A 23,281-nucleotide genomic window follows, 5' to 3' on the forward strand; every position below is an offset into this window, starting at 1 on the left:
ACAACACAGCTGCACCTCGGGATGACAAACAGAGAATTTGGAGCTTTTATCATCTTCCTCAGCTTCATCGTTTACATCTAGACAAGCATTGTTTTATTTCAGCAAATTACACACAACAGAAATGACTGAAAAACACCCACGCAGTCGGACAAAATAAGAAAATGAGTTGCTATAGTGATGGGGGTGTAAGGACTGCAATGTAAACACAAGTGTGCCAGCCTTCTGTGAGGGAAATATGAGTGACCTTCCTTTCCACTTGTGTGAGAGGAATGTGTATGTATGTGTGTGTGTGTGTGTGTGTGTGTGTGTGTGTGTGTGTGTGTGTGTGTGTGTGTGTGGGAGGTAAGTAAATAGTTCTCCATGTAACTGTTCTACACCAGCAGATACCCTCATGTACAGAGGAGCAGACAACGACAAGAGTTATTCATCAAAGCTACAATCCGATCCAGGGCAGAGGCAGTTTGGCACAGACATCATATCCTCGTACTGTTTTTAAACAGTCAATGGTACAACAGCCTCCTCCACCAGTTTGTGGAAATGGCAGACATGAGAAGCTAAATATTTTCATGAAACTGATAATTTGTCAAAGGTCAAAAATAAATATGTCCCTAACTCTGGCACCATTTAGAACAGCAGGTCTGCAGCAGTGCTGGATGGTATAACAAAACCTTTTGGAAGACTTTGATGCTTTCACTTCATTTCACAGCATAAATCCATCCATGCATCTGCTGCTTATCCAGTATGGGGCAGCAGCTTCTGGGTCTGCCCTGGGTCTCCTCCACACTGATATGCCCAATGCACCTCACCTAGGGTATCTCCAAGATGCACTCTAGTTATTTGCAACTCAATCTCAGCTGCCTCCTTTTGATGCGTAGCTCTAACTCTGGAGCGCCTCACCCTCTCTCCCTTAGGGAGGATGAGGAGCCACCGGAAGAGGGAAGCTCATTCCCTGCAACTTCATTCTTTCAGTCACTACGCAGAACTTGTTGAGGTGAGTGGAGGGTGACACTCACACTACACATATATTCACACATCACTTAGGTTTATGGGGTGAGGCATCATAAATCACTGGATCAGGTCTAGAAAAGGATCATGGTTTAGCCAAACCTAAACAACATTGATTGCAACTTCTTTTAAAAAACTCAGTTTCTTGGTTGGCATGGTGACACGTTTCTGCTTTTTCTGATGCAGAAATATACCTTCTAGTGAAATACATCAGGCACAATGTCATGGTCATGTGACCATTTCCTGTTTTGTGAAGAGACCAGGATGGTATAAAAGATGGAAGCAGATATCACCCGTTGGTTATAAAGCCCTGAAGGGAGCGACTTTGCTGTTGCTAGCTTGATGTGCACAATTTTCTTTTGTTTTATTATTCTCAGGCTGCAGCTGCAAAAAAAAAAGAATTTGGTGCTGTTGTGGTTCATATTACTGTAAAGTATTTAAATTTAAATGATCACACTGACAGAAGATAAAACTTCTTCTAAGGCAAAAAAGGCCAAATACTTTTTGGTTTCAGCTTTTGAAATGCTGTTCCATGCTATAGGAATTTATGACAAACAAAAAGTATTGGTTCATACTGTATTTCACCATATTTACTGAGCCAAGCCCTGCAGTTCCTTGTCCCTTTATCCGGCATGCAGAAGGAACTTTGAGGAAGTACAAAGTACAGAGTTCACCAAGTAGTTTTAATGCAGTTATCTCTGCTTGCTAAGGCAGTTTTGAGCTGCACAGCTTTATCACTGGAGGGTGGACTCGGGCTGCTCTCAGGAACTCGCAACCTTTGAACTCAAAGCTACTGCACAAACCTGGTTTAATGCCCTCATTTTTTAGCTATCCCGTTTTGATGAGCAATCATTTTAATTAGTTTATTTTGATATTGTAATTTTTTTGACCATTTCACTGACCTACATCCATCCATCAAAAAGCATTCAACATCACATGTGACTGCATCCATTAAGAATCAGCTGCAAAGTCAGTCTGTTTTTAAACAGAGATTAGATGTTTTATTAAATGCTGAAAATCTCCTGTACTTTGAGTTAAACGGCTTAAAATTAGGAAAAAAGGTGAATCCAAAAGGACCAATTTTTGATTCACATTGTGTGCTTTGACAGCCTGTAGAATGAAGGCAATTTTTTTCGTTTTTCTTATTTTATATTATTATTATTATTATTATTATTATTATTATTATTATTATTATTATTATTATTATTATTATTATTATTAAACCCACAGGCTACTGTACAAAAAATAAAATAAAATTAAACAAATTGGGGAAAAAAGCCCTAGGTATGATTGTGCACTAATATTTTTAAAAGGTAAATTTAACGCAGGTAGTGCAATCATTATTTTAATAAAGTTGCTCTGTAGTGAAATCTTGTTTTTCCTATTTCCTCTGTGCACTTAGTGTTTTCTGAGCATGCTCAGTGCTCAGGAAGAAGCTTTGTGGGGGTAGGGTGGGGGGCCTCCATTTCCATGGAGACGGGAATACAAGGCTTTTCTCAGTTATGCAATAGGACTGTGACCATGACAATATTCACGGTTAGGGTGGAAGGAAAAGGGGGGGGGGGCAAAGCTCACTGTGCTTAAAGGGCGACCCATGGTGAGAATGTGGACTGACATCACAGTCAGAGGTTTAAAAAGGCAGCGCGAGTACCGTAGCTGTGGGGTCGGGCTTCACACCACAGTGCTGCTGTGAGGGGGTTTGCTGCATTAAGAGGTGGTACAGTAGGACTGGAGCGTCTCTGGCCTGAAGTTACTGATTCAGACCGACAGCAAGTCATAACTGCTTATCAGTCACATCAGAGATTACTCGTGGAGTTTTTCCTGAATAGACAAATGTTAGTCAGAACCAAGAGAAAAATAAATTTACAAAAAGAAAAAAAATAAAAGGGCTTGGAGCAGAACGGTTGAATAAGCAGCACATAAATTTAAACACGTCATTGTACTCCCCTGTTTAAACTGCTTAAATGAGTTCCTAACAATAATATCAAAATTAACGTACAGTTAAATAAATTGTCTGATAACCAGGGGGTCAGTGCATCTGCAACAACTATGAAAACTGATCTCCTTAACACGACTGCACCGCTACCAGAAACCACTGGTATATTGCCCAGCCTACAGAACACGTAATCTGCAAACTTATTTTTGTTTTTCCAACCTGTAACATTTATTTATTTCTGCACAGAGATCAGTTAAGTTGAATCTTTTTGAGCTGCTCTATGAGAAGCTTCAGCAGATAACTGGGCGGCATTGACTATCGGCTGCAAAAGTTTAATTTAAGTTCAATCTGATTTATATCCTCCAGCATTTATCATTGGGAACGATCATAGATTTAACTGCATTTGCATGCTTACTAAAAAAAAAAGGAAAAAAAAAGAGAAAAAAAGAAAGAAACAAAAGTTAAAGAAAAAAAAAGGTAAAAAAAAAAGCCTTTCCTGTTTCTGTGTACACTAACCACAATAACCCATTTATAAAAACATGCCAGCGTGGTGTTTGTGTCTGCAGGAGCTTTTCAATCAAGCTTACACGGCTGTATGAAATATCCAGCTCTGCACAATAAGCCATTTTTTCCTTGACGTCAGCAAAATGCACGCATTGAAACATACCTCTAGTTTCTTTTCAGAGGTAAAGCGCTATACTGCGTGTAGCTCCTAAACAATATCATTTCACTCACTGTTAGCAGGTAACCTTATTGCAGCAATTCAGACTATTTAGCACAGACATAATGAAGAAACTTTGAAGAGCATGAGCAGAGAAAAGTTTCTTCCTCAAAGCCATTTCCTCACACAGTATGCATCGCACTTTTCTAATATATTTGTATAACCTCAGTGTGGCCTGCAGGGTTTCGTCACAGTCTTTGCATTAGTGACTGGCGGAGTCTATTCTTACATAGGGGAGAAGCCACTCTTGTAATAAAAGCCACCTCTGCTACTATCATAAAAAAATGAATACACTTACATGGAATAAATAATTAACTTTCCAGTGTCATTTCAGACTGAAAATGAGACGTATATAAACTCCAAGAGACTGTGTGGAGTCATTCATAACCCCAGCTCTATATTTAGGTGTGCCGTTATGATAGCCTTAATATTTTAACCATTATAGGCTTTAATGTTACAGTAACATTTAAATTTGCTGCTTTTTGTCCCCAGTATTGACCAATCCTTTTGAGTATAAAATGTTTACGAGTCGAGCAGTCCAAAACCCAAAAGCTGAAGCTGAAACCAACAAATTTTTGCATTTAAAATAAATAAATAAAATAATGCCAGTTATTATTAGTTAGATGCCAGTTATTAGGAAGGCACAATATTGGTGTCAATAGGCCAATCTATGGACCGAGGCATTTAATTCAGTTCTACGCTTTTTCAGTTTTATTTTTTTATTTTTCTTACTATAAAACTAGTCAATTATTTTCTTTTACCAGTACAATAACTGGTGAATTAGATGCCAGGAACTAGGGTGGGCCATATCATACTGTTCACGGTAATACCGGTATAATGTTGGGCAACGATAAGAAAATGAAATATCGCGATAGAATATGAGTAAAACGCGCATGCGCAGTGCCCTTGTTTTCATACGCACATGGTGGAAAAAGCATGGCGGCAACGGAGAATGAGGAGGGCGAAAGCGGATCGTTGAATGAAACGGATGAACCAGAATTGGTTTGTAAAAATGCTGCAACTTCAGTGGTTTAGCTTTCGTCTGTCAGATACACAACAAAGCACTATTTTTGGTAGAGCATGCTAGCGGGCCGTCGTTATTACCGTGTTTTTTGGAAAATACGGCACACTTAAAATCAATCATTTGATTTTTCTGAAAATCGACAGTGCCCCTTATAATCCCGTGTGCCTTATATATGAATTCTGGTTGTGTTTACTGACCTCGAAATGATTTTATGTACACGGCGCTCGAAAATCTGTCAAATGTTTTAGTACGACTTTGCTAAGCTACGAACCCGCACCGCTTGATGGATTTTCGGAGCATTACGGCTATCGTAGGCAGGAGGCTCGCGGAGTGATACGTACTGTGCTTCAACATAATATTACCGTATTGTGTGTGTATAACCTCTTTTTAAGTTTTGTGGATATTATATAGAGGTGGGAATCACCATACATCCCACGATACGATATTATCACAATACTTAACGCACAATATGATATTATTGCAATTTTTGAAAATATTTTGCGATATTCAGATTCTGTACATAAAGGTAAACTTTATCAATATTCATTTTATCTAATAACAAAGTCTCACACTCAGTCTCTCTCTCATTTCAGTCAGTTTTATTGTTGACAAACTGAACGGTTTATATTACGGTCTAGTCCAACTTAACTGAACGGAACCATCTGGTACAATTATAGCTATTCTGAACTATGCAATTTGTGAAAACTATGCAGCCCCTTCAGCAACTGAAGAATTTGAAAGTAAATTAAAACAAAATATAATTTAAAACTTTTTTATTTAATGTAAAACTTAATTAAAATAAAACATGTCTTAAATTAAAATAAGTAAACTGTCATGTTTATTGCTGTCATAAAAAAAGTTAAACACATTTGGACAGTGAAGGAATGTCAGGATTCTTGCTCAGAAAAAGGAGCTGATCAACATGCTCTGAAGTCAGAGCGTGTTCCAGTCCACAAAAACTTTTTTTGTAACAAAATATCGATTTCTGCTGTCCCTGTATCGATACATTATTAGCAAACAAAATATCACGATACTACACAGTATCGATTTTTTCCCCCACCCCTAATATTATACATGGTTATGCTGAGGATATGTCGGCCAATTTCCACTGGAAATGCCTTTTGGTTAAACTGTCAGCAAGGAATTTGCATTTGCAGTGTTAAATGTTTATATAATAATAATGATAATACATTTTATTTATGAGTGCCTTTCAAGTCACCCAAGGACACTTTACAATAGGAAGACACATAGTAAAACAATGGCAAAATATATAACTTTAATGCACATAAAACAGCTGCTTGTTTAAGTGAAAATATATTGATGGGGTTTTTTTTGCACTAATAAAGTTGTGGAGTTGTAAAGTATTTTGTCTAGTGTCAATTATATTGTTATCGCAAATTTTCAAATGTATATCGTGATAAATATTTTTGTTCACATCGTCCTGCTCTACCAGGAACATCTGTTTTTACTGATACTGTAAGCCATTTCATTGTTCTCATTTCTTCACATATGAACTGGATTATGCAACCAAATCTATTTAAAAACAAACAAATTTAAAAAAAAAACAAAAAAAAAACATATACTTTATACGTACACACACGAACTCTTGACTTCTTTCTAGGTTTTTATATTTGACTCTCTGATCACAGCTGCTAACATGACATCTGAATAAAGTGATATAGTTTACTTAACCAAAAACCATAAAGCAGGCTAAAATCAGGCAAATGAAGCAAAACCTGAATGCACAGAATCTCACCATCAGTCTTAATGTGCATCTCCACCTGTTACCATCAGTTACAGCTGCCATTCTTTGGAGTCATCAAGTCACAACCTGATTTTTCTAAAGCAGGTTGAACAAATTTAAAAAGCAAAAAACAGTGAGTAATCCTTTCTGGCACTTGAATGACCAAAAGTGACTCTGTTTTATTCAGGATGACCTGCTATGGAAAATTAGGTCATACTGAGCTTATAAACTCATCAGGCAAGGCGTTTACAGAGGCCCCCAAAAGATTGATTCTGTTCTTCTGGACGCAGCGTTTTCAGTGGGAGAAACGTTTCGTCGCTCATCCAAGTGACTTCTTCAGTCTCAGCTGACTGCAGGTTTCCCCAATCTTATCAACAGTAGATCTGCATAATGACTGAAACTAGCACCACTGAAGGAACAATGGTGGTAGTTAGCAATGACAACAACAACAACATTATCATCCTTCCAGCAGACAAGGGTAGGTGCACAGTTTTCCTAAACCAGAAAGACTATCATAAGAAAATTTTGTCACTGCTCAGTGACGAAAATACTTATGAGCTCCTGAAACGAGACCCAGGAAGTGATTACTGGAAGAGGGTGATAGACTGTCTGAAGCAGTTAGAATTGACCGGACCTCATACCACCATCTTCGCCCAGGGCAATCTACACCAAGTCTTTATGGTATACCGAAGATACATTAACAGGGTGCACCTTCAAGACCGATTGTCTGTATGACTGACCCAGTCACCTATAACATCTCTAAGTTTCTGGCTTCGATCCTCAACCCGCTGGTGGGCAGCTCTGAACACCACATCCAGAACACCTTGGATTTTGTTGAGAAGGTGAGAGATGTCGTTATGGAGGCAGATGAAACCATGGTCTCGTACGACGTTACATCTCTCTTCACTTGCATCCCAGTCACGGAAGCGTTGGAGGTAGTTTGTAAAAGATTACAGGATGACACCAACCACAGCAACAGGACCACTCTCAGCATCGACCAAGTGTGTTTGCTTTTGGAATTGTGTCTTCATTCCACCTACTTCACATACAAGGGTCAGTTCTACAGGCAGAAACATGGGTGTGCCATGGGTTCCTAGTTTCACCCATCGTGGCCAATTTGTACATGGAAGAAGTAGAAAAGAGGGCTTTGCTATCCCACCCTGGATCACCACCAAGCCATTGGTTCAGGTATGTGGATGACACCTGGGTGAAAATCAAATCTAAGGATGTACCACAATACACGGATCACATAAACTCTGTGGACCGACACATCAAATTCACCAGGGAGGATATGAAAAGTGGCAGATTAGCCTTCTTAGACTGTGAGATTTCCATCAGTAATGGGGGACATCTACAAGCTGACGTGTACCGTAAACCTACGCATACAGATCAGTATTTAGGGTTTGACTCTCATCATCCACTGGAGCATAAACTGGGTGTCATCAGGACGCTACAACACAGAGCGAACACCATCCCCACTGACACAGCGGCCAGGGAGGCAGAAGAACATCACATCAAGAAGGCCCTGAGTAAATGTGGTTATCCCAGCTGGACTTCTATCAAAGCTGGGAAGGCACCTAAAGAAAGCTCCAGCCGATCCAGGAGAGAAGGTCAACCACTGCAAAAACCTGTAGTGATCCCGTATGCGTCAGGAGTATCGGAACAGTTGAGACGCATTTTTTCTAAACACCGGGTCTCTGTGGCTTTTAAACCCCAAAACACGCTGCGCCAAAAACTGGTCCACCCCAAGGATCGGGTCCCCTGACACAAACAGAGTAACATAGTGTACACTGTTAAGTGCCAGGAGGATTGCCAGGATTTATACATCGGGGAAACCAAACAACCTCTGGCGAAGAGAATGGCACAACACAGCAGAGCTACCTCGTCAGGCCAGGACTCTGCAGTCTATTTACACCTACAGGCCAGTGGACACTCTTTCAATGATGAGGATGTACACATCCTGGACAGGGAGGAACGCTGGTTTGAGCGCGGAGTCAAGGAGGCCATTTACGTGAAAAGGGAAAGACCATCTCTGAATCGAGGAGGGGGCCTAAGGGTACATCTGTCACCATCTTACAATGCTGTGATTGCAGCCATTCCCCAACTCTCTGTGAATGGTGGTCTTTGATAAATTAGCTTTGATCAGGGGTTGTTAATCAATGGTCATAAGAATTTCCATATTAATGATCAAGGAACTGACCTCCCAGTCCATTGTTCCTTCAGTGGTGCTGGTTTCAGTCATCATGCAAATGTACAGTTTATAAGATTGGGGAAACCTGCAGTCAGCTGAGACTGAAGAATTCACTTGGATGAGTGACAAAACATTTCTCCCACTGAAAACGCTACGTCCAGATGAACAGAATCAACTTTTGGGGATTTACTTACCTGGATGATTGTAAATGTCTTGATGCATGCTCAGAGGTCAAATCAGAGGAAAGCACAACAGAAAAACAAAAAACTGTACACATGTGACTCACTGAAACTTGTCCCTGCAGCCCATTTTTTAGGCATCTGCTAAGAACCACTGATATAAATGCTTAATATAGGAGCTCTCCTACAGATAGCACTCATGTTTTAATTTCTGACCATAGGCCTGCTGCTTCTCTCCCACTTAGCCACAGCATACCTTCCAGTTCCAAGGCTTTGACCAAACACTTGAACCTCAGATTCAGATGCCGTTTTTTTTGTTTTTTTTTTTGCATCAATTCAAAGTCTTCCAATTACGTGAAGCACTCTCTAGCATCTCTGAATGAGCGAAACCAATTATTACAAGAGCTCAATGGAGACATTTTTCATAGACAACAAATTGTGCAAATGAAAGCATCACCACTCTCTAGAATTCAGGATTCAACCTGACCAACACAAGGATTTTGTCAATGGCTCCATAGTTATTTAAAGTGCATTTAGATTTCATAATGATGCCCAACTGTAATTAGAAAGTTAGAATCCCTTAGACTTCTTTCAGAGGATCTGGACTTTACCATGACTTATTGGTTAGTAAACTCAGTCTTTTGGTTTAAAAACTACTAAATGAACCAAAGTAAGACGTCACACAGAAAATTCTAAAAAGTAATTTTTCCACTGTGGGAGTAAAGACTATAATGAAGTCCTAAAAACAGCAAATACTCTGACTGTAGCTTTTAAAATGTCGAAATTTTGTCCTTTTAAATTAAATATTTCTGGGGCTTAGCAGAGTCATTTTCATGGATTTCTAGTTCTTTATGTCACTTCATATATGGAATGATTAAAAAAAATATATCTTAGTTTTTCACAAGTGTTTATTTTAGGGCAATAACATTTTGTTTGTTTATTGAAGCACACTTGTGATTTGTAATTCATGCAGATAATTTAGACTGTTCAGCTGAAAGGATGCTAACCTAAGGTAATTCAAAGACAGGCGTGTTTTAAAATCTCTGAAATGAAAACGTGCAACTTTTCTTGAGAAAAAAATCATCTTCCACAGTTTATTGTGATAAACAACATCCTTGCTTCAGCAAAACTGTGCTTGTCAAGCCCAAAAAAACAAAAGAATAAAAAACAAAAAAAAGTATTCACGATAACACTTTTGTGTGTGTGTGTGTGTGTGTGTGTGTGTGTGTGTGTGTGTGTGTGTGTGTGTGTGTGTATTTTAAGGCAACTTGAACTTCCGTAACCATACCTTGACATAAAAATGAGGGCAGGTGATATAATCACAGCTACTTCTGCATATTTCACTGTGCATGAACTCGATATCTGCCTTTTCTCATTAGGTTACAAGTCCTAATGTAAGCTTAGCACTGGGGTTTCTGAGAAATGCGGATGCAACAAGTAAAACCAGCAACAACATGCGCCTTTAAGTCCCTGATGATCAACACAGATATTAACATCAACGCAGCAGAGCAGCGCCTGAATGTTTTACAGCCCTTCTGAACCAGAAGTCGTCATGCTCGTCTTGGCAGGCGCAGCCACCCAAATTACACAAATTACATCTCCTTCTGAATTGCACAACAGGATTTCAGAGTGTCAAGGCTCTCATTCTCTCCCCCCCTCTCTCATTGGCTGTGGAGTGGTGGTACTGATGTCAGAAGCAGAGGAGTTGCCATGGAGATGGGCGCCACGGTGGCATTTCGAGAGGATGAAGCAGAGCATCGGCGGTGGCTAAGAATCAGGCAGGTCAAGGACTCGAGACGGAGTCAGAATCACCAGAGGACGACGAGAATGACAAATAAATTTAGGATGAAATGTTTACAAGCAACAAGTGTTTCCCATGCTGGATGTCAGTGGTACCAAAGAGTGTGCTGTGACAACAACTTTGTATTTCTATACAATACCAAAGCTCAAATCATAGCCAGGTTTACATTATGAGATACCAGATATCAGAGGGGCTTATTAGTCCAGCACTACAGTGGGTTCTTATATAGCGCTTTTCTATTCTACCCGAGCACTCAAAACACTTTATACAACTTACCTCATTCGCACATTCACACCGGAGACTTTTCTCTCTTCGTGTGTGTATTTTTTTTTTTAATCCTGTCTGGCAGCTTTTGCAATCAGAATTATGATTTGAATACACTTGTCGTGCTAACCACATTTTTCATGTTTTTTCTATGCATGTGCTTTCTATCTAACATTCGCACTCGAAGAGCAACCTTGGGTTAGTTAGTGTCCGATGATATTTGGCATGCAGACTGGAGCAGCCAAGCATCAAACCACGTGTTTGGTGAGTGCAAAAAATGCAATTCCATGTATTCGTCACAGTCTAATAAACCAAATAATATGCCAAAGCATCCTGATGCTCTTTTCTTCACAGTTAGCTTTTAATTTAGTTGTAATTAACTATAATCTGAATCTGGAGTCATGTTCATGTCCTTCTTTTCTATTATATATGTCTGCGCAAGCGTGCTTTAATGTGGTTAATTTATTTAATTTCTTCCAGTATTTTTATTTACTTGCTTATATAGCCATCAACCTGCAAGGGGGTTAAAATAAGAACACACAAAAAAGGCTCTTTTTGAATAGTACTGGAGCAGTTTCAGACTGAATGTGCTGCTTTGTTTTTACCACAAACCGTATAAAAGATAAACGCCGACACCGTGATGTCACCCACTGGTTAGTTAAGTCCAGTTCTGAAGCCTCGAGTTGAGCATTTTCACCATCTAAAGAAACCAACTCAATCTTGGGCTAATGGCTTGTAACTGACAGGAGCATATTCTGAATAATCTGACACTTAAAGTGATCAAATTTTACAAAATGGACTTTAATATTTTATTCAATATGACCTGAAATGAGTGAATGAGCCCGTGTATTTAACCAGAATCCATTTATAGACATGATGTCTGGCTGCCGTTTTTCTGCGGCCTTCTGTAGGACTACAAGTCTTTTTGCAGCCACAGGAGTAATCCTCTGGTGGCCATTAAACAGAATCTCTTTCCTAAAACAGGCTTCACTGAGCGATCCCCACTGCATACTAGGTAATATAAAAACTTACGACTTATCCCCTCCTGCCGTTTTCCTTCTTCCAATGTGATATGAACAAAAAAGTGGAATCTGACCAACTATCGCCCATCTTTTCAGATGTAAAACTTTTTATAAACATGAGCCACTTCAGCAGCATTCCCCCATGATCTAACTGCTCATGTGGGCGGGTTGAAAAAGGCAGAGTATGCCATGGCAGCTTCTGAATATTATCACAGAGGGCGATACAGTATCTTGTGATTGTGTAAGCATACGGTGTTAAGAGGCTCAGTGTACCACCAATCTGTGGAGCGTCCGCTGGAAAGCCCTGACATGAGCAGCCTCAACAGGCGCCAACAAGAGGTTGTTGAAAGCAAAAATAGGCCTGCTCTGAAAATGACACAGACATACCTCACAGTCGACTGGTAAGCAAATGTCTTCATGCAGCGTACCAACTTACAAAGAATCTGCATCATGTTTCAGGCTTTTTTAGAAAGATAAACAAAATGTGCACTTAATGAGAATTCACAGAGAACCAATATCCTGCTGTACAGTGGGCGACCAGAACGAGAAGTGGGATTCTTGGTCCAAAAATACGCTCTTTAAGCAGAAGCTTACATCAGCGATACCTGGGGCTGGTAAAAAGACTTCTGGTCTTATAGAACCTCCGTAAACACTTTTCTGATTACTTTATCGGGTCAGTCACTCATTTTGGGTCATAGTGAATAAAGCACGATCATTATTAAAGTCAAAAAGGAGAAATAACATGTGAATGCTGATTTGCTAATGAACTGTCAATAACAAACTAGTCAGATCAACCTGCAGCTTGTCATGTCTGGTTTCAAAAAAGCAAGATGGTGACAGTTAAATGCTCAATATGAATTTGTTTTTGTGGTTTAAATAATCCAAAGGAGATAAACCCGAACACAGTAGAAACATAATCATAATCTTTCAAAAAAAAAAATCAAAAAAAAAAAAAAATCACAGAAGCAATCAGCGCATCGCTGTGCATCTGTGGCTTTTACTCACGTTTAATCGCTATAGAAAATGCACAAAACAGAACAGTGCATCCTGCTTTACTGACTCATAAAGGCCAGCTGACTGCAGCCCAACACCACCATACAGCAGCGCAGCCTGACAAAGAACCGACTGATGATATTTAAAAATATTTCAGATGCAAACTGAGGGATGTCTGAAGTACACCCTGCACCACTTTCGCTGGCTGCTGCACATCAAAGCTGCATGACCAACTGGCTGAAAACCACAGGTCTCAAAAAGAACGCAGCAAGAGGAGCGCAAGGAGGCTGAGGCTCGCACAGCACTCGCTCCAACCGCCTCTCACTCGGAAGCATACACAGCCAAAATGCAGTAACACTACCAGAGTCGGTGAAACAACTGGGCTTCAACCTGAACCTGAGTAAGGACTGAGAAAGGATCACTGATTTGTGAATATAAGCGAAACTGAAGTAGCCATCATGGGACGGCATCTGTGTCACTCCTTCAGGCCCATACAGTCTGCTTTACTGTGAACGAGAGCGCAAGTACGAGGAGCAAAGCAAAAAGATGTTAATGGTAACAACATTAGGTGCTTACACCAAACATGTATCCGTTTCTCTATTGTTGTTGCTATTACAAAGTTATTAGATCCTCTGATACTTAGTGTGCACAGTTTGGGCCAGTGCTAGTGCTGAAATCTGAAGCTCAACGCACCCTGAAACATATGGCTAATAAAGCTACGGGAAGAGGCCGGTAGAGTCTGGAACAATAAAAACCACCTGTAAAAGTGGCAAGAGTGTCTGGACTATAGCTGAGTGTTCAGACACACTGAAAACCACGATGACACAGCTCAGCTGTCCAAATACCTGCCAATGTCATTGTGGGACAAAGAATAAGTTTTAAAGAGTACTTAAAAATTTGCAAGGTGGGGGTCAGCCTAATATGGAGAGGCAACTCACTCCACAGTTTAGAAGCTATGACTGTGAAAGCTCCATCCCTCCCGTTCTTCAGTGTAATCTTCCGGATAAGGAGGAATAACTGGTCAGCTGATCTCAGTGACGTTAACGTTGTAAGGTGGTAAGAGATGTGCAGTTGCTGGTGGTTACAATCCATTAAGAGATTTAAAAAATGTTGTAATAATATCCTAAAAAGCACAGGAAGACAGTGAAGGGAGGCCAGAACATGGGATATGCTCTATCGTATAGGGTCTAGTATGTAAGTGAGCAGCATCATTTTGGACCAATTAAACATCCAAAAGGGAAGCACAATCTGATCCAACAGGGTGTAACAATAGTCAAGTCAAGCTGCAATAAAAGCAGATGTAACTCTCTCAAAATAAGAAGGACTTGGCCATAGAAAGAAGCTTTAACTGGTAAGCCTTAATTTATTTTACAGTGGATTTAATCTCTTTACCTGATTTTAAGTCAATCTATTTTCATGCCAGGATTATTTATAATAGGCTTAACATAAGGATCCAGTCCAATTATGGACAAATACAACTGATGGCTCCAAGAATCATGTCCTTGGTCTTACTCTCATTAAAACGGTCATCCAGGTTTTGATGTCACTGAAACCTAACTTTTTAACAAGCACTTCATTTTGCGTGAGGGGCAGGTAGATTTAGGAATCATCAGCATAGAAGTGGAAGGAGATGCTCTAACTTAAAAAAAACAAAACAAAACTATAGATCAGATGGGAAGTGAGTACAGAATTGTCCCCAAAAGAGAACCTTCAGGAACTCCACAGAGGAGCAAGATGACTGACCCTAAAACTTGTTTGCAACGTGTACCACTCTAAAGCTCTACCTTTAATCTCCGCACAGTGCTTAACGTTGACTGGGTCCAAGGGCAGAATTTAAAAATTTGAGTCAGAAGAAAATAAAAGAGCATTCAAAATTCCTAAATGTATAAATTATGAAGTCAAAGCTTTACACATTTTTTTTTCTCTGTAGGAAAATCTGCGAGAAGATTAGAATTGTCACATCTATTTAATAATTTTTAAGAAAAAAAAAAACACAAGTTCTATTGTAAAACATTTAAAATAACACCTAATGGCCATACATTTTAAAACCTGTGATTTTTTTGATCAGCCAAGAGATTTTTGCAAAACTGGATATTTAAAAAAAAAAAACAACAAAAAAAAAAAAACAAAAACAAAAAAAACACACTAACAAAAGAAATTTGAGTTTTGAATGAAGCAAAAATCACTCGAGTTTCCCTTTCAACCTAAAATGTTTTGTTCGAACTTGCCCAGATTCATCCCTTAAAATGGACTGAAACATTCCTGAAACTGGTCACAGCACGCTTTTTCTGAAAAGGCCCTTAAAAGAGTAGTATTACAGCTACCGCCATTAAATACTGCTGACAAAGCTCCAGACAGACAGAGGATCATCACCACCATTCAGTAAGAACCCAATTTTGGAGGAAAATATGAACCTTGATGGTTACTGGAAGTGGCACCTGCAGAGACCACACTGACAGAGGCCACTTTTGGGTGACGGAAACAAAGTTCACTAAAGAAAAGTTCAAACCTTTCACCCAGTTGGCAGTTTGATGGACAGGGAAGGTGTGGAAAGGCCACAGCGATGAGATCCAAATCTTAGAAGCAAAACTTTAAACAAGTCACCACTTGTAGGAAATTAACATAAACTGCTTGCCAAGACGACGCCTAGAGCACTGATATGTTCGATTTACAGTTCTACATTAAATCCACCTTCCTGGAAATTACGTTACAGTGATACAGATCTCAAAAAGCATAATTGGTCTCTTTGGTAGTAATACTCCATATAACACAGTTCATCAATTAGCACAACAGTTCATAAAACAAGATAGCATGTAATAAGATGGACAGGGATGCACTGCATTTAACTTTTGTCAGTGTCAAACCGACACACTAGAGATAGCGTGGCTTAGGGTACGCTGATACCAAGAACCGACCCAATACCACTGTTAAACGAATAAGCTCTAGTCCTTACTGTGGGGAAGAGACTGGAAGTCATTCCTTTATATTTAAGACAACAACGGGGTTAAAGTACGCTGCTTTATAAACTGTGTGAAATCAAATGTGGCAAATAAATAAATCCAGTAATATTCATTTATTGAGCTAGTATTTGCAATCAAAATAATAAATAACAGCTCAGTGTGAAAGACATTATGGTAAATTTATGGCAGTTTGTGTAGGTTTGATTACACAGAGGTGTTTGCAACCTATGCAAACATGCTTGTGTCCAGTCCCCCCCTTTCCATAAAAACAGCATGAAGGTCACCATGAATGACGTTGTGCATAAGTATAATGCTAAATTGTTCAAAAGTGGGCTGGAACACGGTTCCAAACATTAAATGCTCTTGTTTCACCTCAGCTCTTTGTAACGTTATAAGTTCTGGCATAAACTCTTGCTTATGCAAGAATAGCCCACAGCCTGGCTGCTTGCGACACTTCCCCCTGGTAAAACAGCTACAACATGCGGACGTTGGTCTGCAAAGCTGCCTGTAGGCTGACCACTGAACTATTAAGGCACCAATATACTCGTTGCATTGGTCTCTTCATGTGCCACCAGTATAATCGTCACACAACCACATTGATGAGTAGTCGCCATTATAGCACAAATAGCCATTGCAGTATTCTTCTAAAAAAACAAAAAAAACAAAACAGTATCCCACTCAGGCAGCTGTGATGTAGAAGGAGAAGTTGTCAAAACCGGAAGCAAAGAAGTTTTTTTTCTGTAAGTCTCATCTTTCCAAACTGTGGGAACATCTCCCTCCGTTTACCCTGAGCTTCTATACCGTCTCATTAAAACATCGGTGAAAAAAAAAGAAAGAAAAAAAACAGTCACCTTTGTGAACGACAGCGCATAGCAAAAGTGACATCACTTTTTTGACACATGCTGTGCTGTGGTGTTCTTTCAGCTGCTTGAGCAACTCTCGCAACCTGATGTTTGCGGCCTAGTTGGAGATATAGTGTACAATTGTGCCCTTGTGGCCGTTACCTCCACTTTGGTGATGTATCAGTGTACAACATTAGGTTACTGTAACTGCAGTAAAACCTCCCAAACACATGTTACAATTAACATAAAGAAACTGCTGAAGCACTGAGCAAGACAAAGTATCATCGTTTTTCAGTCGTGTTAGCTCTCCTGACCACAGTGTGTGGTTAAACTGAAGTTTTGCAAACATACAAAAGCTAGCTGAATATCAGCTGTAATATTTTCATGCAATAGTGTTTCTAAAGATGTCCAAGCAGGTGAACTTCTGAAAGTAATTTTAACGTGAGCTCAGGTCTGCAACAATGCTAACTTTGCAGACTGCAACGCGTACTTTCAAGCATTACTGTAAAAGCACAGAGGTCTCTTTACAAGTGAACATCCTCACATGGAAAAATGTACTTCAATTGGGCTCGACTTGAGCTACGAGTCATTTCTTTGCTCGTACAACTAGCAACTGTGGCTGTGTGCTTTCGGTGGGTTTTCCAGTTTGCAGACGAAAAGGTGCTAAAACAACCTGCTGTGCATCTACACCGTGGGCAGACTGTGTGTCAAAGCCTGTTCTCAGAAAAGCCTGCTCCTCTCTCTAACTACAGAAGACAAAAGAACTACACTGCTGCTGTTTGACACAAGGACAATATATTATGTAATGCAGTACAGTGTGCACATTTAAGGTCAGAAACATCTCCTCAGGCTAAAGAAACACATGCAAGAAGTGTTTTCCAAAGTAGAGGGTAGAGTTTGATTTAATACACGGCGAGATGTGGACAAAATTAAGTTACCTTTGATTGCCATTCCTGTGTGGGAATGTACACTACCAAGAGAAACCACAAATAAAATGGTGAATAATTTGACTTTATGCTCTACTGCACTCCTGATAGCATACCATTAGGTTAGAAAATAATGCTTCTGTGGTCTTTCCTGTACATTCCTTGCTGCTTGTAATCTGCCATCAGCTACAAGGAAAACCCCTTGAGATACTCCCACAATACATTTTCCAGGCATTTTATGCAACACCAAGAACTTAAACAGAGGACTAACCGCATGTAGGAACAAAAAAAAAAGAAAGAAAAATTTAATGAGGTAATGTCAGCTCAATATAAAGCCCACACACTAGCGGTATTTCCAGGATGTTTTAAATGAGGTGGCACAGAAATCAGAATATTTGATTGAGAAAACTGGCCTAGAAAACATTAGGTATGACTTTCAGGCTCATGTGACGTCCTGTGCAATAATTAAGATGATATTACAGGGAATGTGGTGCTGCACATGAGACTGAACATCGTATTTAGACTCTTTACTTAGGTGAAAGTCTCACTTAAGCAGCCTGAGAGTACTAACACAGCACCAAAACAAACTTTACATTTCAAAGCAACATTAACAAAGCAAAAGCAGAATTAACCACATTATAATATCAAATCATAATCATTGATGATCACTTTAATAATGCAGCTGGAGATGATTGAAATGCTTCTGGGTACTTTCATGTATACAAATACATGAAGCTGTTATTGGATTTATATTAAAATCTATAAAATATTAAAAACCCAAGACTTCAAGATAAATCATGTGGGGTTCAAATGACATTATTAGCATCCAGAATGTAGTAGATTAAAACTGCATTTCTGTAAATGTTTAAGTAAATGTGGCAGAAATAAACCTGAAGACACATATAGAGACTAGTGTGTTGATTAAATTACTGCAAATGTCACTGGATGACTACACGCAGCACGTTACAGAAACTGAAGTAAGAGACATTCTTATTTTCTGTTACATTTTTTAACGTCACGCTACTCTCTGCTTCTACTCGACTACTTTTGTATGGTAGGAAATTAAAACCTGTTTACAACTGAAACACTAAGGTGACATGATGCATATTAATAAATCAATAGTTATGCTCTCAGAGCATCATGAGTACTTGACTCCAGGTACCTTTAAGCACCTAAGCGGGCTCCTTTATGACCTCTTCCATATATTTATGTGCATTCTTCACCCCAATGACGGGAATTAGCTCACTGGTGTGGTGTGGCAAGGATAATGGAAAATTATGCGGAAAACATGCCGTTTTTTGTTTTTTTTATATTAAAGGTTTGAGTTTATTGTAATTTTCCACTCCTAATCACTACATTGTGACTGTGCAGTGAACCATGGCTAACAGACCCAGAGTAGCACTGCTGCAGAAGCCCTCAGGCAGAGAGCTAACTCACAAAGTTAGTATAATTTATTATGGTGTGCAAGAAGAAACTATGCACTTTTACAAAATCTTCTATAGCTATAGGAAAACCGGTGACAAACATAAATATAGATATTATAATAAAGATAATGGGAGGCATAACTGAGACTAATGGCTCATTTTGGTGACTTGAGGATTGTTTTAAAGCAGACACTTTTGTATTTCTGTCCACTGGAATAAGTGGAATTATCATTCTTACTAAAGGGTCTAAGTACTTCTACAAGTATTGTAATTCAATCCAGTTATTTTAAAGCCTCAATTTCTCGACAAATATAACAGTAAATGACACAGTGTTAGTATACATGAAGTACAAACAATTCAATCGTTTATGGCTGCAATATTAGACTGATAAACACAATAATGAATCAATATTTATGATGTGGCACTCTCATGTACCAGAGTTTCCTTCTACTTTAGGAACTTTAAGAATCTAAAACATGTTTACAGCATTTGTCTAGTTAAACAGGATTACGATCTTTAGCCCAGTGAAGAATCTAAACAGTTTTTTCCCATCTCTTTGCGAAACAGCTCGTTAGTCAAAACAGCCTTAAACCTTTGAGCACGATCACTTTCCATGCGCACAGAGCTTCACGTGAGCCTGAAAAAAATCACACCCAGTAACATTTTCTACTCTGCATTTATTTCTGATCAAATGTTCGGATTCCCCGCGGGCCCCCTCTGCGGACCCCACTTTAAAAGAAATCCTGGAAACGCCTCTGTCCTCCTGAAAGGATCGATATAGCCTCAGATATAGCCTCAGATATCGTTCAGCACTGATAACAGCTAAAAGTAGCCACATAAAATGCACTTCCAGGCTAGTATAATGCCATGAAGTCAGCGACCACCGGCCGGGATTTAACTGCCGTCTTCCTTTAAGCAACATCGGCTTCTCGCTGTTGCTTGCTAGCCAGCCGAAACATGACAGTTAGAAACGGAAAAGATGCGGGTTAGCCGCCGTTTATGTCGGGCTAAAATCAAAAAGTGTCAGCCCGAGACACTTCGGCTACAACTTACCACACCATCCCGTAGGCGCCTTCGCCGATGTAGGAGAGGTTGCTGTACCGAGGCCCGACGTCGAAGGCCTGCCCGCGGACCAGCTCCGTTCCCGGCCCGGGGCTGGGGCCGCTGCCAGTTGGGGCAGACACCGCAGCTGTCGCCATTACGAAGACTGTCTTTTAAAACGGCTTTTAAATTAAAAAAAAGAGCGACTAGGATTGGAAAAACGTGCGTGTCTGTGTTTATATCCGACGCCGCTGTGACTGCAACAGGGTGTAGAGTGTGGCGGAGGCCTTCCCGACGTGTGGAGTGTTTTTTTTCCTTTCCGTTAACGTGCGTTCAGAGCGACCACACCGCGGCTGTGCTGTCGCAGGCAGGAGCGCGCAGCAGAGGATGCTGCTGCAAGACATAACGGAGGCGGTCACGTGACTCTGGCCTTTATTTATTTATTTTACTTTAAAAGAAAAAAAAAGCTATATTTTATTTCTGCCACAGAAAGGCTGTAACGGAGAGGACTTCAGATAACGTTTACGTCCTTACATCCGAAACATTACAAATATTAAAAAAAGAAACTGGGCTCATGTGAATTGGAACTTTATCAAGTGGGCTATAAATGCAATTGTAATATTATATATACTATATTATATTATTTTATTATTATTAATATTATTTACCTATACTCTGACGTTGGATTTGAGCAACCTGTTAGCAGCTGCAGAGCAAGATTACATGTTCTTTTAAAACATATAAACACCCCAAACTAACACTTATATCTGTCACAATTTCCCGATGAAAGTAGTTGCTTTAAATGCATGAAGTGTAAACTTCATCCTACTAAACTGCATCCTACTCCTTTTCGAGCACACACATTCTGTTGACATAGATACTTGAAAACTTGATGTTTGTTAAGTTTTGTTTTTGTTTTTTTCCCCTCTTGTTATTTCAGTTATATTTGCATATTCAAAATAACATTCTATCTATCTATCTATCTATCTATCTATCTATGTATCTATCTATCTATCTATCTATCTATCTGTGGAGATATTGAAAGACAAAAATGTACTCAAGTGACGAAATGACATATCTACATGTCCTAATTTTCTCTGTAACTGATGAAACCGGTGTTTCTCCATGTAACAATATTTCTAAATTATGATCTGATCCGGCATGCTGAGCTCTAAATAAATTCAGTACAGTTTTAAGGAGATAAAGTATAATAACTTATATATTATTTCATATGCAGCCTTGTCTATATGTAGAGACCCTTTTATTTTAGGTTTTTAATAAAGAATAACATAATAAAGGAAATTATCACCTCATTAGCTATTTTAAAATAGATTATAAAAATAAGAATTTTCACATCAAAGTTACTTATAAAAATGATGATGATGAAGTTTCAGAATTAATTTATTATAACATAAATATAATATAAATAATGTATTCAATCTCTAAACAAAGAAAAGCGGATTTAGCATCAATGACGCAGCTTCTTCACATTTTGTTGATGCCACTGATTAATTTTGGAAGGTTATAAACGTTTTTAATTTGCATATAATATTCATATAATATGCATATATATAATATATAATATAATTTTCATGTGGAGAATTTCATTAAATGTTGCACCATAAGGGGACACCTTAAAAAAAGAGGAAGCTGTCATGTTTTTAAACATGTTCTGCTTGCTTTTATACCTTTTCAATGAGTGTGCACTCAATGACTTACCTGGTTAAATAATGTTACATTGGCACACTGCACCACCTGGTGGTAGCAAATTGTATTATGCAAAAGTGCAGCTCAGGTAGCTCAGGTATAATTCAGCTTCAGCTAGCATCTCTTCCGCACAGTACACTGATGCTTTGGGCATAAAGTCATAGGGTTTGTTTACATTGCGCTGAGAGCTTTAGTTCCCTCTGGTTTGTAATTGTTTAACTTATTTAGACAAACCTTTAAAGCATAAATAACTAAATGAAAAAGAAGTGAGAGAAAAGAATGAAAACCCTTTACATTAAAAACAAGAAGAAGTGCTGAAAGACAGAAGGTTCGAAGCAGATTGTTTAGAAGATATGAAAATACCAAAAACCACGACTAACCACTACTTCCTCATTATCTCCACAGAGTGAGAAGATTTTTACGCACATACTCGTGAATGAGGCCCTTCATAATACCCACACCGATCCAGACCTCTAGATGGCAGTGTGGGTTAAATACTATGTGAGAGAGGAAGTGCTGCAAAGCAGAAGTTGCTAAAGATCATCAAGTTTGCAGTAGTTCACAATAACATCCCGTCCATTTTGGCCCACTAAAACAAAAGAAGCCCAGTCTGTTTCTCTGAGCAACAAACTCTTATTTAATATCTAAAGCGGAAATGAACTGTTTAAATAACCACAGCAATGTTCATGTATAATGGCAAATATAAGTGTGAAAAATTCAGCTTCTCTTTTTGTGGCACATTTGTATAACTACTGATGAATCTGTTGTCACACAGTCTTTAGCAGTTTGCACCCATCACAACCAATCCACGTGAAATAATCTAAAAATAACGTTAAATAAATAAAGGACGATTTGGTCTTCTTATCTGGGCTGCTCCCTTTAGGCGACACGACAATGGATCACTTGCCTCCATCTCATCTTCTCCTTGGCATCCTCCTCTGTGTGACGCCAGCCCTCTGCATGTTCTCCTACACTACATCGCTAAGTCTCCTCTGTGGTCTCTAGATTATTTGACCTGAGCATTTTCAACTCTGCCACTCGGTTGTGCCACCGTCTCCTAACCATACATCACAGCAGGTCTTACTAATATGTTAATCATCCCTTTCACTTGTTTTTCTATAATTCAGTCATGAATGATGCCATATATTATTTTAAATTTTTACTGCTGCATGACAACTGCCCAAAAACTGGTTCTGCCAGAGTTTTCTTCCTGTTAAAAGTGTGTTTACCTTCCCCACCTTTACCAAGTGCTGCTAATAGGGGGGTTTATGGTGGTTTCTCTCTATTATTGTAACGTCATTGCCTTAAAGGTGACTTAGCTGTGAATTAGTGCTATATAAATAACATTTAATTAAAAAAATACATTTTGAAAAAATAAAAATAATAAAAACACAACAACAGTTGTAACAGTTATTAGCCAGGTTATTATACTTACAAAATACACTAACACAAATAATAAAAAAAGACTTGAGATGTCCACATGACCAAGTCAACTGCTTTC

The 23,281-nt window shown here is 39.1% G+C and overlaps 1 protein-coding gene across 1 annotated transcript in view; it reads right to left on the reverse strand.

Annotated features, from left to right (window-relative positions):
• mapk1 (mitogen-activated protein kinase 1) overlaps nt 1–20,461 on the reverse strand; it is a 43,147-nt gene extending 22,686 nt beyond the window's left edge. Inside the window, exon 1 of the mRNA XM_003444474.5 lies at nt 20,086–20,461. Within this exon, the coding sequence (XP_003444522.1) occupies nt 20,086–20,231 (146 nt within the window). The 5' untranslated portion in view covers nt 20,232–20,461. The remainder of the gene's footprint in view (nt 1–20,085) is intronic.
• Nucleotides 20,462–23,281: the final 2,820 nt, after the last annotated feature.

This window comes from Oreochromis niloticus, linkage group LG12 (genome assembly GCF_001858045.2).
Source record: "Oreochromis niloticus isolate F11D_XX linkage group LG12, O_niloticus_UMD_NMBU, whole genome shotgun sequence".
NCBI classification, from domain to species: domain Eukaryota; kingdom Metazoa; phylum Chordata; class Actinopteri; order Cichliformes; family Cichlidae; genus Oreochromis; species Oreochromis niloticus.